We start from the raw sequence: 14629 nt of genomic DNA on the forward strand, positions 1-14629 counted from the left end.
AACTGATTCCTCTGTAGGAATCACTGAGAGCCAGATGATGAAAGACATACAAAGCTCTCTGCCTTCTGCACCTTCAGGAATGGGGATGTTTTAGCCGGGGAAGAAAAGACCACTTTCAGCCTAAGGTCTAGGTCTTGCGTACAGCAGAAACCTAATTCATAAATTCAAAAGAAATGAGCAGACAGGAAGTCACCACCAGACAAACACCATAGTGATGACTTACTTGTTGATGCTGGGACTCGTTCACGGATGTTAAAGTCATGAGCAGAAAGCTGGGCACTGTGGTACACACCTGTGATCCCCAGCACTCGGGAGGCAGAGGCAGGAGGATCTCTGTGAGTGAGTTCCAGGTTAGCTGGGGTGACACAGTGTGACCCTGTCTTAAAATAACAACAACAAATGCAAACCAAAAATCAAAGGCCGGAATGGACAAGAAATGTCTCAAGCTTGTGATCTTAACACTTGGGGAGCAGATGCAGGAGGACTGTTGGTGAGTCCCAGGCTATTTGGGGCAACATAGTGAGCCCCTGCACCCCCTCCCCACAAACAATAATAAGAATCATAAACAAACTCTTGCAACATTAAAAAAAAAAAAGTAAAAATCCAAGCGAACACCGGACACTGTAGCTAAAAGCTCATATTGTGAGCTGCCAAAGACAAGGGTTCTAGAACCCTGGTGGTAAGCTTGGACATCCCAGCACACAGCAGAAATTCAGATCCTGGCTCAGTGTCACAGCTAGAGCAAGAGACCCTTGCTCTCTCAGACAGGGTCCTCCAGCCTCTGCTTGCATGTCTCTGACCGTGGGAGACTCACTATTCCATGTCTTTGCATTCATTCTAGTGTGGGAGCCCGAGCTATTGATAACACTAGGAAACTGGAAGGAACCCAAACAAATTGGGCCAAGTACTCCTAGCTACCAAAAAGATACTACAGCAGCACACAGCCTAGGGAGCTGATAGGGACTCAGCCTATCTTAACGCATGGAAACGTGTTCCTGCAGCAATCCAACATGATAAGGCCAGACCAGAAGTTGCCTTGGCACAGGGAATGTGGCTGTGTTAAAACATAAGTGTGTATAATAAGGGATGCTGGGTAATTTAAAGGTGTAAACACTTAAAGACACCTTGATTTTTTTTTAAAAAATCATTTTATTTTCTCTCTTTTTGCTGATGTTGGTCTTTGAGCCCAGGGTCTCATGGATGCTAAGCAAGCACTCTATCAGTGAGTAACACTCCAGGCCCAGCTTCATTTTCATAAAAAGTTATATAGGTATATATATGTGAGGGTGTCATTTTAAGTGAAACTTAGAATTCCTAATTCTTATTTCAAAATTTTAAAAACATTTTCTGTTTATATATTTTGCACATGTGTACCACAGCACACGTGTCGAGTGCAGAAGACAATTGGTGGGACGATCGGTTCTCTTCTTCCACCATGCGGGACACCAGGAATTAAACTCAGGTCATTAGGGTTGGATAGCAAGTGGTTTCATCCTAGTATTCAGAATTAAAACAAAACAAAACAAAAAAACCCAAAATGTTATTAAAGGTCTTGGGAACAGGGGAAATGGCACAAGATAAAGGATTTACATGTAAGAGCCAGGTATGGTGGTACATGCTCCAGGGATGGTGGGGTGGAGAGAAGAGGAACCCAAGGTTTTGCTGGCCAACCAGGATACATGAAGTTGTGAGCTTTATGTTCAGTGAGAAAACCTGTCTCAAAAGAATAAGGTGGTGGTGGTGCACGCATTTAATCTCAGCACTTGGGAGGCAGAGGCAGGCGGATTTCTGAGTTCGAGGCCAGCCTACTCTACAGAGTGAGTTCCAGGACAGAGAAACCAAAAAAAAAAAAAAAAAAAAAAAAAAAAAAAAAAAAAAAAGTATAAGGTGAATGGGGTGTCAAGGTGGGTACATTGGGTACTTGCTGCTCTTTCCAGAGGACCCAAGTTCAGTTCCTGGTATGTCGTATTCTGGGAGTCTCACAACCACCTGTTAATCCATATCCAGGGGACCCAATACCCAATTCTGGCCTCCAGTGGCATCCATACATGTAAGCTGCACTTGTATGTATGTATACATATACAGTATACCTTAGGGAAATAAAGTGGGGAACTTATTGAAGAAATGCACCCTGATCTCAACCTCTGGCTTCCACACATGATTGTACAGATGAGCATACCTCCTACACACACACACACACACACACACACACACACACACACACACAGAGAGAGAGAGAGAGAGAGAGAGAGAGAGAGAGAGAGAGAGAGAGAGAGAGATTTGTGATGATGGACCCAGAAGGACTGTAGTCTAATATCTCAGGCCCTGAATAATACAATTGATTAGTGATGTCTGTCAAGGTTGACTTGATTGATTAGTAATGTCTGTCACAGGTGAAGGATAAACAATGGTTGCCATCCTCCCCATTCCCCTATGTAGCTGTAACTGTCCTGCCTGGAACTCACTATGCAGACAATAATGACCTTGTCTCTGCCTCCCGAATGCTGGAATTAAAGGTGTGTGCCCCACTGCCTGACTTGATGACCATCCAACTCTGGTTGTCTTGTTCTAGAAACACTGCCAGCTCCCTGTGTGACTTTGCAATGCCCTCATCTTTGATTGTTTAAGAAGTTGTATGTAGGGCTGGCAAGATAGCTCAGCGGGTAAGAGCACTAACTGCTCTTCCGAAGGTCCTGAGTTTGGATCCCAGCAACCACCACAACCGCTCACAACCACCTATAATGAGATCTGACACCTTCTTTTGGTGAGTCTACAGAGAATTATGCTGGAGAGAGCGGGGCCAGAGCGAGAGGGGCCAGAGCGAGTGGGGGGCCGGCAGAGGTCCTGAGTTCAATTCCCAGCAGCCACACACATGATGGCTCACAGCCATCTGTACAGCTACAGCATACTCATACACATAAAATAAATAAAATAAATCTTTAAAAAAAAAAGAAGAAGAAGCTGTGTGTAGGGAGAGACTCCTTCTGTGAGTTAAAGGTTGTAGAAGTTGTGTAAAATCATTGGGATAGGAAATAAATACCATAAGGAAAAGAATATCTGTTTTCTACACTGGTTTCAGAGTTGGGGGGCACCAGGGGAGGACTCTGTGGCCTTTGTTTGGGTCTTGAAAGGGGAGTAGCTTTCCCGGGTGGCCTTGCTAAGTGAGAAAACAGCTGAACTGCTGAGGAGAAAGCTTCTGAGGGACTAGGAATGAAGCATGAGCTTGGGGTGGAGACGGGAAGAATGGGGCATGAAGAGTAGCTAAGACCCACTGAAAACGATTAGCAATTGTTCATGATTTCTGGGGCCCCAGACAGGTAGGGGAACATGAACACTCAGTACGGCCACTGGGAGCTTCCAAAATGAAATCCACCAGGGTGGGAGGAGATGGCTCAAGGGGTAAAAGTACTTTGTTGCAAAGCCTGGAGGCCTATGTTTAATCCCTAGGACCCACATGATGAAGGAGAGAAGCGGCCCCAGCAAGTTGTCTTCCGATTGCTACGCACAAGCCATGGTGCCCAAGTCTACAAGTGCACACACAGTAAATACATAAATAAACAAATGCAATTTTAAAAACACTCTGGGGAACAGCTTGTGACTTATCCGAGACGGCTGGATATCCAGCGTGTGAGGTCAGAGGGTGAGCTTGGGCTGAATGCAGCGGTTCCGTACCCAATACTACACTGCAGAGGAAGACGGCCCTGTGACTTCTCAAGTGTCTTCAGGTCCTTATGATCCATGACACATAAAACAAGTGAGCTTTCTAGATACTGGGCAGGGGGCAGACCAGGAGCAGAGGAGGTCTTAGGACTTCTGGGAACCCTGAAGTGATTGGCAGAGCTGTCAGAGGGCCAAGTTGGGTACACAGGGGCTGTAGAATCCCTGGAACCTGTCAGCTGAGCAGGGATGTCCTGGGCCCGCTGCAGGTCAGGAATGCTCTGTAGACATGGCAGAACCTGGCTTAGAGATTTTGACCGACAAGGACTCCTGGAGTCCTACTGAGTCAAGGAAAGGTTCCTCAAGGCTGGGGTTGTGGAATCCAGCAGGCCTCAGAGGCCTTAGAACACTCCTTGGCTTTGGCAAACTACTAAAGACTCTCTCACTCTCTTTTCCCTGTTCCCCTCAATCTGGTGATCTCATACCTTACTCCACCAACCCAGACTCCAGTGGGGCTCCGAAGACTGTAGGGAAGGAGAGCTAAGCTAGCCTTGAAACACAAATCTGCAGAGACCACCACCCCCATGTGCATGCCAGGCCCAGGTATCTGCAGAGACTACCAGCCTCTGTGCAGGCCGGGCCCAGGCAGACACCTAGTCTCCCACCCTCTCCCTCTTCACAGGCTTGGGGAGGCTCCAGAGCTTTGGCTGGGTGGTGGGTAGCTTTGCCAGAGCGGAAAATTCCTACTGGAGAGATGACATCCGTACCTAGCAGATCTGATCGCAGCCTTCTGCCTACAATGCTATGGTGTGTTAAATCTATATGGGGCCCTGAGTCTGGGGTAAAAGGTGACAGATCTGGCAGGGGAATTTTTCCACTGCCTCCAAATAGAGAGCTTGTTAGTGTCCAGGTTGGTGGCCTAGCTAACTCAAGGCATGAGAAAGGTGTAGCAAGGTTAAAGGGATGAAGGAGTGGTTAGTAGGTATGGGTAAGGGCTTTGGAGAAGGTAATGGGGAGATAGAGGGGCTTTGAGAATCCCTAAAGATAGAAGATCTGGGCCTACCTACAGGTATAGGCCTATAATCCTACCTACATAGTAGGTAGGTAGTGCTAACACTGGGGGAAATGAGTTCAAGGCCTGCCTAGAGTACAGAATGAGTTCAAGTCTAGCCTGTGCAAATTAGCAAGTATCTGTCTCAAAAATAAAATATATCCAGGCATAGTAGCACACACCTATAGTCCCTGAACTTGGGAAGCTAGGGCAGAAAGATGGCTGAGAATTCTAGACCACCCTGGGCTGCACAGTGAGTTCCAAGTCAACTTGGTCTATAGTGTGAGCCTTTGTCTCCAACTAAAAAAAATAAAAATAGCCTAGATAGTGCAAACTAGAGCAGGCTGTGAGTAGATGGCATGCATTTATAACCCTGGCCCTGGAGGACAGAGGCAGATAGAGCCCGGGGACTCACAACCTTCTGTCTAGATGAAGCAGCAAGTTCAGGACTCAGTGAGAGGTACCATCTTTAAAAAATAAGGTGGAGGGCCATCAAAATGGCTCAGTGTGTAAAGGAGCTTGCCACCAAGCCTGAGAACCCCCAGGACCTACTTGATAGAAGGAGAGAAAAAACTCCCGCAGTGGTGACATGACACATGAACGGCCATTACCTGACGCCGCCACTCCCATCCCCACTCCCCACTACCCAAACCCTTAAAGTTGAAAATTTTAAAAATAAGGTAGATATGCAATTGAAGAAGGCATTCCGACATCAGCCTCTGCCTTCCTGCATAGATGAATGCAGATGCACACGCATGTAAACACACACATGTACCACATGAACACATCATAAAGCCAGCTGGGGTAGAGCTCAGTGGTTGACTGGCACATATGAGACTCTAGGTTCAACCCCCAAACCCCCAACCAAATAAAGCTCCCAGGTAGCAATGGGGAGGGAAAAGAGTCAACTAGAGACACAGCAGGGTACAAGTGTGACACACACACACACACACACACCCTCCCGCCCCCATTCACACCCTGCTCTGAGAATAAGGTTTATTTGGTTGTATGCACCATTCTCCCCTGGGAGTGATTTCCGCTGAATTGGGACAGGACTTCATGCTGAAAGTTTCCAAACCACCACTCCATTCTGATTTCATCTGCCAGCCCCGGTCTCAGTATCAGTACTGTCACCACACACTGCTGCTACTGTGATCACAGCCACTAGACTGGTTCCTGGCCCCTTGTCCTCCAGACCCCCTGGAGCCCAGAAGTTTAAGGGAGACTGGGAAGCACGACTTAAGTCAGACTTCCAAGTATGCTGCCTGCTCTTGAACTAAACGGTTCCTCAAGGACTTGCCTGGAGTCATTTTGGTGGCTACAGCCTGTGGTCGGGAGCAGGGGGTTGCTGCTCTTAGCATTTAGTGGGAAGATGGGGTTACTGCTAGTACCCTACAGTGAACAGGACCATGCCCAGAAACAAAGAATTATTTGTTTCCAAATATCACTAGAGGAACCAACCATCAGGTCCCAGGCCCCTTCTTCAAGCCCTCACCTCAAATGCCTACATTGCACCTCTGATTCCGAGAGGTGTAATCTTTGCGGCTACTTTGTTCCCTCCTTATCACGTTTACCTCCTGGCCTTCCCTGCTTGAATTTAAAAAGTCAATAAGATGAAAAGTGTCCTGGTTCTGCTCCAGAAGGAAAAACACACAGAAACTATCGATACATGAAGTCCAAGGGCCGTCTTGGCTTGGGGTGGGGCAGGGGGCGTCTAGCTTTGCCCAGGCTGAGAGTCAGGGGCTGGGCTAGCTCCTGGGTGTATAAAAGGAAGGAGTCCTGCTCAGATCTTCACTCCACCGCAACGGTCGAGCTCGAAGTGATTTCTTCCTGTGAGACCAGCTACGAGTCGACATCATGAAGTGGATGGTGGTAGCCTTGCTCTGCCTCCCACTCCTGGAGGCATCTGTGGTCAGGTGAGACTGGAGAATGGCTATAGACTCAGAGAGCCTCAAGTGGGAACCCGATACCTACGGAGGTGTCAGATCCCCTGGGACAGGCATTACCACAGGTTGTGGGTGCTGAGACTTGAACCCTGCTCTTCTAGGAAAGCAAACAGGGCTCTTAAACCACTGAGCCATGCCTTCAGCCCCTTCGTAGGTATTAATAGTGATCTAGAGAAACTTTAAAGTAGTGGAGAGGATTCATGCAGGTTATAAGTAATACTCATGGATTTGAGCATCTGTAGGCTTTTCTTTTTTTTTTGGTTTTTAAAGACAGGGTTTTTCTGTGTAGCCCTGGCTGTCCTGGAACTCACTCTGTAGACCAGGCTGGCCTCGAACTCAGAAATCCACCTGCCTCTGCCTCCCAAGTGCTGGGATTAAAGGCATGCACCACCACTGCCCCGCATCTGTAGATTTTGATAGCTCATGATTTCTTTTTTTTAAATTATGACTCAATTATTTTCTTTTTAATTTTTTTGGTGTGTGTGTGTGGGGGGGGTAAGTGTACCTGTGCCACTGAATACTTGTGGAGGTCAGAGGGCAGAGGGCAGATGCAGGGAATCAGTGCCTCCTTCTACCGTATGGTTCTAGGAACTAAACTCAAGTCTTCAGGCTTGGCAGCAAGCACCTTTCCCTGTTGAGCCATCTTACCAGGCCTGCTACCTGGTAGTTTCTTGGGTGAAAGGCCAGCTAGCTCTTCCCATAAGCTTTCATTGTGCAACCGCAGTAGAGGTGAATGGTATGTCTCTCATGGAGGTTCAAGCATAGAAATCCTGGAACGTAGAGTCCTACGAGAATGAGGAGTTAAGATGGAAAAAGAATTTAAAAAAAAGGGGGGGAGTCCAGGCAGTGGTGGTGCATGCCTTTAATCCCAGCACTTGGGAGGCTGGTCCTGTGGCAGAGGCAGGTGGATTTCTGAGTTTGAAGCCAGCCTGATCTACAGAGTGAGTTCCAGGACAGCCAGGGCTACACAGAGAAACCCTGTCTGGGGGGGGAGGGAAGGGAATTCTAGGTTGCAGTGCAAGTGGGTGGATCTGCAGAGACCCTTGGGCAATGGCAGCCAGCAGCTCTTATGGTGACATTGGCAGAAGCCATGACTCCTAAGCTCTAACTTTGGAACTCCCAATCCACTTCCCCGTGGACTGTTCCAAGGGGCACAGTGATGCCCCCAGGTTGTAAAGTTATCAATAAGTAGTGAGGATCAGCACTCTTTCCATTACTCCATGCTCTGTCGCATTGGCTGAGTACTCCGTGCCAGAAGACCACCATAGGAAAGGATTCTTTGGGGTGAAACTGCTTTTTCTGGCAACTTTAAAAATGTGTAGCAGTGTGGGCTGGGATGTGGCTCAGTTGGTAGGATACTTGCCTAGCACGGATGACACTCTGGCTTTGACCTCCAGCACTCTATAAGCTGGGTGTGGTGGCAGAAGGTGAAGGATCAGAAGTTTGAGGCCACTCTTTGGTTCAGATTAAGTTTGAGGTCAGCCTGAGACACGTGAGACCCTGTCTCAAAAACAGAAACACACTGATGCTAACAAGGACATCTCTCCAAGTCACCCTCCCGTTCTTGGGGAGAATTACAGACTGTGGGTAGAGTAGAGGGCCTGGGCAACAACAGCAGGCCTTGTATGTGGGCCAAGGATGGGTCTAGTTGAAGTCGATTAATTTCTGAATCTTGGAGGAAGCATTAAGGAGGAGTTTGAGTGAGTGAGGAAATGGGAAGAAAAAGACAAAGGGAAAAAAGCTAGAAAGAGTAGAGGGTGAGAGATGGGGAGACAGATTCAGTGGGCATGTGTGGGGCAGACTGGCAGAGAGACTGAGGCACACGGGTGGAGCCAGGAGACACACAGAGAGAGGTATGGAAGGAGAAAGGGAAGAAAGAAGAAGAGAGAGCCAGGGTCTGACACACTGCCTTCCACAGGGTCCCCCTGAAGAAAATGAAGACTATCCGTGAGACCATGAAGGAACGTGGTGTCCTCAAAGACTTTCTGAAGACCCACAAATATGACCCTGGGCAGAAATACCACTTCAGCAAGTTCGGTGACTACAGTGTGCTCTATGAGCCCATGGCCTACATGGACGTAAGTCTTAACACCCTTCCCTCTACCCAGGGTTTCTCTGTCCCTGCTGCCAAAGGGTCCCCTCCCTTCCTGCCCTGGGTTGTACACATGCTTCTTTCAACCTGCTATGGGCAACTGTTCGAAGAGCCCCAGAAGGGATCCTTTCTGCCCTTGCAGCTGAGCCCACAAAAAGTCTTGTGGCTATTGGGGCGGGCACAGAATGAGCATCCCTTGTGGCTTGGGGCAGGTTTTGAGAGAAGACTTGGGCCAGTGGTTTTGGTGTGGTCTGGAGGGCAGGGCATGGCTGGGTCCTTTTTTGCTCACTTTTGGAGTTGCTAAGCCCTTGGATCCCTCAGAGCTAAGCAGTTTATCCTGTGACATCCCCTACCCCGCCAGGCTTCCTACTATGGTGAGATCAGCATCGGGACTCCACCCCAGAACTTCCTGGTCCTTTTCGACACTGGCTCCTCCAACCTGTGGGTGTCTTCTATCTACTGCCAGAGCGAGGCCTGCAGTAAGTTCTGGATGGGCAGCAAGGGGACAGACACCTGCCTAAGAATGCTGGGAGGAAATCCACTCCTGGAGAGGATGGTGGTGGTCTGTAGTCACGTGACATATCCAAGCCATCTCAAGAGGCTGGCCCTGCAGCCGGGTGTCTTTCTTGCTAAGCAATATATACCTTCACCTGTGCCAGCTCACCTTACCCACTCCATTATTCCATCTTATCCATCCTGCTCACCCGGACAATGGCATCCCTTTTTCTCTTAGGCAATTGCTACTCTGTTTCCAACAGTCAATCCCATCGTGTAGTCACCCCACCTGACCTCACCACTCACCATGCTTGCAACAAGTGTGTCTAAAGAATGGGTTGGAGCAATACTGGATGTGGTCTTGTCCTGCAGTCCTTTGGGCAGGCAGATGGAATTTACCTTTATAATATTATTTTGGTTCATGGAAGAGCCTTGGAATCCTATTATCTCTGGTCCAAGGAGTCTCTCTTTTGTCATATCTCATGCTACTCAGGATCTTGGTATAGGCAGCTTCTTGAAGGGGTGGAGGCCATGGGATGAAAGCATGCTTGGAAGCCCGTTCACTTCTAAGGGGGAGTGAATAGGGGATGCTAAAACCTCCTGGAGTTTAAGCACAGGCTGAGGAGGGATGGCACGCTCTGGGCTTGAGAGCACGAAGACCTCTACTCACCACATGTCCTCTATGTCCTGCCTCCCCTTGCAGCCACACACACCCGTTACAACCCCAGCAAGTCCTCCACCTACTACACCGAAGGGCAGACCTTCTCCCTGCAGTACGGCACCGGCAGCCTTACTGGCTTCTTCGGCTATGATACTCTGACCGTGAGTCAAGTTCCCTACTCCTGGCTGGGGGGTGGGAGGAAGATGAGGGCCTTAGGCGAACCCCCTGAGACTTGATGGATGGAAAAGCTCGTAGGACAAGTGTCAGCACAACAAGACCTCCTCCATTCACCTGCTGACCCTCATTATGTGTCAGGGAAACCATGAAGAACCTTTTGGTTGTAGCCATTTTCCTTCAGGAACATAAGCTCTGCTAAGGAGAGATGGGAAGGGGGAGGGGCAGGGACAATGCCGTTAGTGCTGATCCTTGAAAGAGAATGTTGCTCCTGCCAGGCTTATCAAGGTGGGGTGGGGACTTGAGTGCAGAGAGGGTCTCCAGTCCAGGTAGTCACTGTCCTGTGTTTTAATCTCCATCCCCAGGTCCAAAGCATTCAGGTCCCCAACCAGGAGTTTGGCTTGAGTGAGACGGAGCCTGGTACCAATTTTGTCTATGCACAATTTGATGGCATCATGGGCCTGGCCTACCCTGGTCTGTCTTCAGGGGGCGCCACCACTGCCTTGCAGGGCATGCTGGGGGAGGGCGCTCTGTCCCAGCCCCTCTTCGGTGTCTACCTTGGCAGGTAAGCAACCACTTAGCAAGCTCTCAGTCCTGCTACTCAAATGAGGCTCAATAGTTTGAGGGTTGGAGGCTTCAGCCGTACCTATCCCAGCATTCCTCTCCAGTTCCTGAATTTTGTGCTCTCCACCCTGTATCTGTTTCCTGTCCACTCCTATTTTTTTTTCAACATTTATTTATTTGTATTAGAGCAGGGGTTGGAATGCACTGCACAGGGAGCTTGTAGAGGTCAAAGGACAACTGACAGGAGTCGGTTCTCTCCTTTTATCATGTGGGTCCCAAAGATGAAACTCAGCTTGTCAGGCTTGCCAGACTTGGCCACAAGCACCTTTACTTGCTGAGCCATCCTGCCAGCCCATACAATTGTTCTTTGTCTTTCCTGGATGTGACAAGCTCCCCCCCCCCACACACACACACTCAAATCCAGGGCCCTGGCTTTCTTTTTAGCACTTCCTGGGTCCACCTCCAGTACCCGCCCCACTGAGGTCCCACTCTGGCGGAGACTTTCCATTCTGTATCTCTTTTGTGTAGTAATCTCCTTCATCTCCTTTGATCTGTTGTTCCAACTGGTCTTGGAGTCTTTGGGGAGAGGCTCAGGACTGACGTCTAACCTGGTGTTATTCTTCCAGCAGACAGACGTGAGCAGGCGCCGGCTGGGCTTCAGGCTTCTTTCTTTCTTCCTTCCTTCCTTTCTTCTTTTCTTCCAAGTTAGCTACCTTCTAGAGTGTCCGTACACTCACCATGGATTAAGGGCCTGAAGCTGACTTTGTCACCAACTCTGTGGACTTACTTTTGCCTGTTTATAGTCACTACCCGTCACCTTTGGGAACTCTATCCATCCCTGCTCTCTCCCTTGAGCTGGGAGGCTACCAGAACAGTCTCTCCTCTTCCTCCTCCTCCTCTAGCCCAGCCCCACTTGTCTATCCCAGCAGAAAAGTGAGCAGCCTGAGCTCTGGTTCTGGGTAATGGATGGGCTCTACCTATGCATGGAGTAAAAGGCAGAAGACAGCATGCGCAGTAGCTGGTGGGGTTCACAAAGTAGCTGCCCCTTCCAGGGGTACTGGGACTCTGAAGGACAGCTTCACTCCAGAGTCTGAAGCACTGAGGATTCTGAGAGGCCCAGACAGGGAGCCCATCTGAGGGAAACACAGACTGTCCCCAGGAAGCCCCAGTCTGAGGGACACAGAGCCTGTCCCCAGGAAGCCCACATGCTCAATGAGGGAAGATGTTTTCCTCTGAAAATGGCTAACCGACCACAGGAATTCTTTTGCTGATCACCCCCCACTTCTTCCTTTTGTCTTCTGTAGCCAGCAGGGGTCTAATGGTGGACAGATTGTGTTTGGAGGAGTGGACGAGAACCTCTACACGGGAGAGCTCACCTGGATTCCTGTCACTCAGGAGCTCTACTGGCAGATTACCATTGATGAGTGAGTCTGGCCGGGCCTCAGGGAGTGTCACCTTGTACCTCAGACAAGGTTATAAGCCATGCAGCCATCCAGGCGCTGCTGGTAGGGGGTGGGTGGGAGGGAAGGTCCTCTAAAGTCCCAGCCATCTATGCAGCAGTATGGAAGCCCAGCAAACTCTGGAGAGGAGGTGTGAGGCTACACAGGGACAGTCGGCACACATGATCTCAGACACGAGGGAGGGCCCTGTAGTCCAATGCTACAGGTCAGAAACTGACCGTTTCACCATCCTGCCGACAACCGGTGGCTCTCTAGCTTTCAGTGTGTCTAGAGCCTTCTTTGAGAATTTGAGAGGGCCTTCAATAAACTGTAGGGTGATGTGAGGTGGGGTCCCCTTACTTTCCGTAAGAACAACTTGGCCTCTGTATGCAGCCCCCTGTGCCTCTGTGGTGGGAAGCCCCTCTGACTGTCTTGATCAACTGGGGGCTGAGGCTGCTCTTGTCTTACCATCCAGCTTCCTTATTGGCGACCAGGCCTCTGGCTGGTGCTCTTCCTCTGGCTGCCAAGGCATTGTAGACACAGGTACCTCTCTGCTCGTCATGCCTGCCGAGTACCTGAGTGAACTTCTGCAGACCATCGGAGCCCAGGAAGGAGAATATGGACAGGTGAGTCTGGGAAGGGACTCCCTTCCTTTGTGTGTGTGTGTGTGTGTGTGTGTGTGTGTGTGTCTTTGGGAACACAAAAGCAGCTGAATCCTTGGCCTCCAGGCTTTTAGCTACTGAAGGCACTTACAGGGAGTGGCCCTGGTAATATAGCAAAGCAAGAATTTCTTCTGAGCCAAAGTCACCTTGAAATGCGGACTGAACACTGTCTGATTTTAAGATTAGAGGAAAATAATTAGAAGGTGGGGACCACACAGACGAGTGACAAGAGACAGCTCCATACTCTCCCTCACCTCCACATGCTCTCCTCGGTCCTAAACCTAGCGGAGAGTTTGCCTACTACTGAGCCCATTCTCACAGATTCTGCGCAGGCACTGACAAGCCACATGTTCTACAGATCCAAATGTTAAAGGGCACTAGCCGAGGGAGGGTGGCAATCAATCTCTCAGAGAGCTAAGTGGGTTCCTGAGTTCTCCTCAAATCCCTCCCCGTCTGTGCCAATGCTGAGAGTTTGTAAGGCAGGTTTCCCTTGGCTCTGTGCCCTCCAGTCCAAAGCAGACCGTGGGTGCGGGCCTAGGGTGTAGAATGTCCAGGCAGCGGGTGTGACGGGCACTCTTCTGAGGGAGATGTTCCTCTCTGCAGTATTTTGTGAGCTGCGACAGTGTCAGTAGCCTGCCTACCCTCAGTTTTGTCCTCAATGGTGTCCAGTTCCCCTTGTCACCCTCTTCCTACATCATCCAGGTAAGTCCTTGTTTCTCTGGGCAGAGCTTCCAGGATTTGGTGTGGGTCTGGAAAAGTTACACTAAGGTTTGGAACCCAAGTTGGTCTGTCTTCAAAGCTTAACTGCCAGGCTGACCTGCTGCCGGCCGGGAGCCAGGGGGTGGGGGTAGCTGTGGAGGAAGGAATCTTCCAGCCCTCAGAACCACTGCTCAGCAGTCCTGGTTATGGAGGGTCTGCTGTCCGATGAGTGCTTTGGACAGCCTTTGTGTTACTCAGGGGCTGAGGTTCAGTCCACAGGTAAACAGATGGGTGAATGCTGTCTTTCTGTTGAACAGGAGGAAGGCTCTTGCATGGTGGGTCTTGAAAGTCTCTCTCTGAATTCTGAGAGCGGCCAGCCCCTCTGGATCCTTGGGGATGTCTTCCTCAGGTCTTACTATGCTGTCTTCGACATGGGCAATAACAGGGTGGGCCTTGCCCCTTCTGTCTAGACTTGCCATCTAGACTAGACACCCTGCGCCCTTCTTCCTCAGCCTGCCCCTTCTGCCCCTCCTCTCTGTATCCCGCTTTCCTTTTCTGGACCCTAGACTTCCCCTAATAATAAATAGTCCTCCATATTGACAAGCTTGTTGCGTCATTTGTGTGTGGGGTGTGTGGGGTGGGGGAGCTGGGCAAAGTCGTGACTTCTCAGAGTCCTGGGTCTCGGGGAACTGTCGGGGGAGTGGGAGACAGGGCAAGCTCCACTTTGACTGACCTTAGTGGCCACAAGGTTTCCTGGTGGGTCACTCAGATGCCAACTGAAACGGAGTTTGGAGCCAGGCTTGGAGATAGGCCTCTACCCTTCAGTGCTTGGAGTCTATTCATAGACTCCCTCTGAAGAGAGAAAACAGGCAAGGGGGGGGGGGCTTGTGCATGACCCGCAAAAGGAAAATACTCTGTGGAACCATTTCCCCAAACTTTCCCACTGTCCTCAAGGCCACAGGAATGCCCACTAGCAGCATATCAGGGGGTGACATGACACAGAGCGAAGAGTTTGTCTCTTCAACTTTGAACCTATTTTGACTAGAGTTTTCCAAAGGATGCTGCATGCGCATTCGTTTCTAACAGTTGTGGTCCTTGAGGAAGCAAGATGCTATTTCTAGGAAAGCCTAGCATGGATGGCGCTGAGTTTGGATGGCTATATTTTTACTCAGTCTGCTAAGTCCCAGGT

The 14629-nt window shown here is 49.8% G+C and overlaps 1 protein-coding gene and 1 long non-coding RNA gene across 2 annotated transcripts; both read left to right on the forward strand.

Moving 5' to 3' along the window:
• Positions 1-2713: 2713 nt before the first annotated feature.
• LOC116074382 lies at positions 2714-3578 on the forward strand. The gene is made up of 2 exons (XR_004112192.1): positions 2714-2764; positions 3448-3578. It is a non-coding gene; the product is annotated as an uncharacterized LOC116074382 (long non-coding RNA).
• A 2987-nt stretch (positions 3579-6565) lies between these two features.
• Positions 6566-14040, forward strand: Pgc (progastricsin). The gene is made up of 9 exons (XM_031347514.1): positions 6566-6624; positions 8573-8732; positions 9108-9225; positions 9945-10063; positions 10442-10641; positions 11945-12064; positions 12555-12705; positions 13345-13443; positions 13758-14040. Exons 1-9 carry the CDS (start codon positions 6566-6568, stop codon positions 13908-13910), a joined length of 1179 nt encoding a protein of 392 aa, XP_031203374.1. The 3' UTR covers positions 13911-14040.
• Positions 14041-14629: the final 589 nt, after the last annotated feature.

This window comes from Mastomys coucha, unplaced genomic scaffold, assembly GCF_008632895.1.
Source record: "Mastomys coucha isolate ucsf_1 unplaced genomic scaffold, UCSF_Mcou_1 pScaffold3, whole genome shotgun sequence".
Taxonomy (NCBI): domain Eukaryota; kingdom Metazoa; phylum Chordata; class Mammalia; order Rodentia; family Muridae; genus Mastomys; species Mastomys coucha.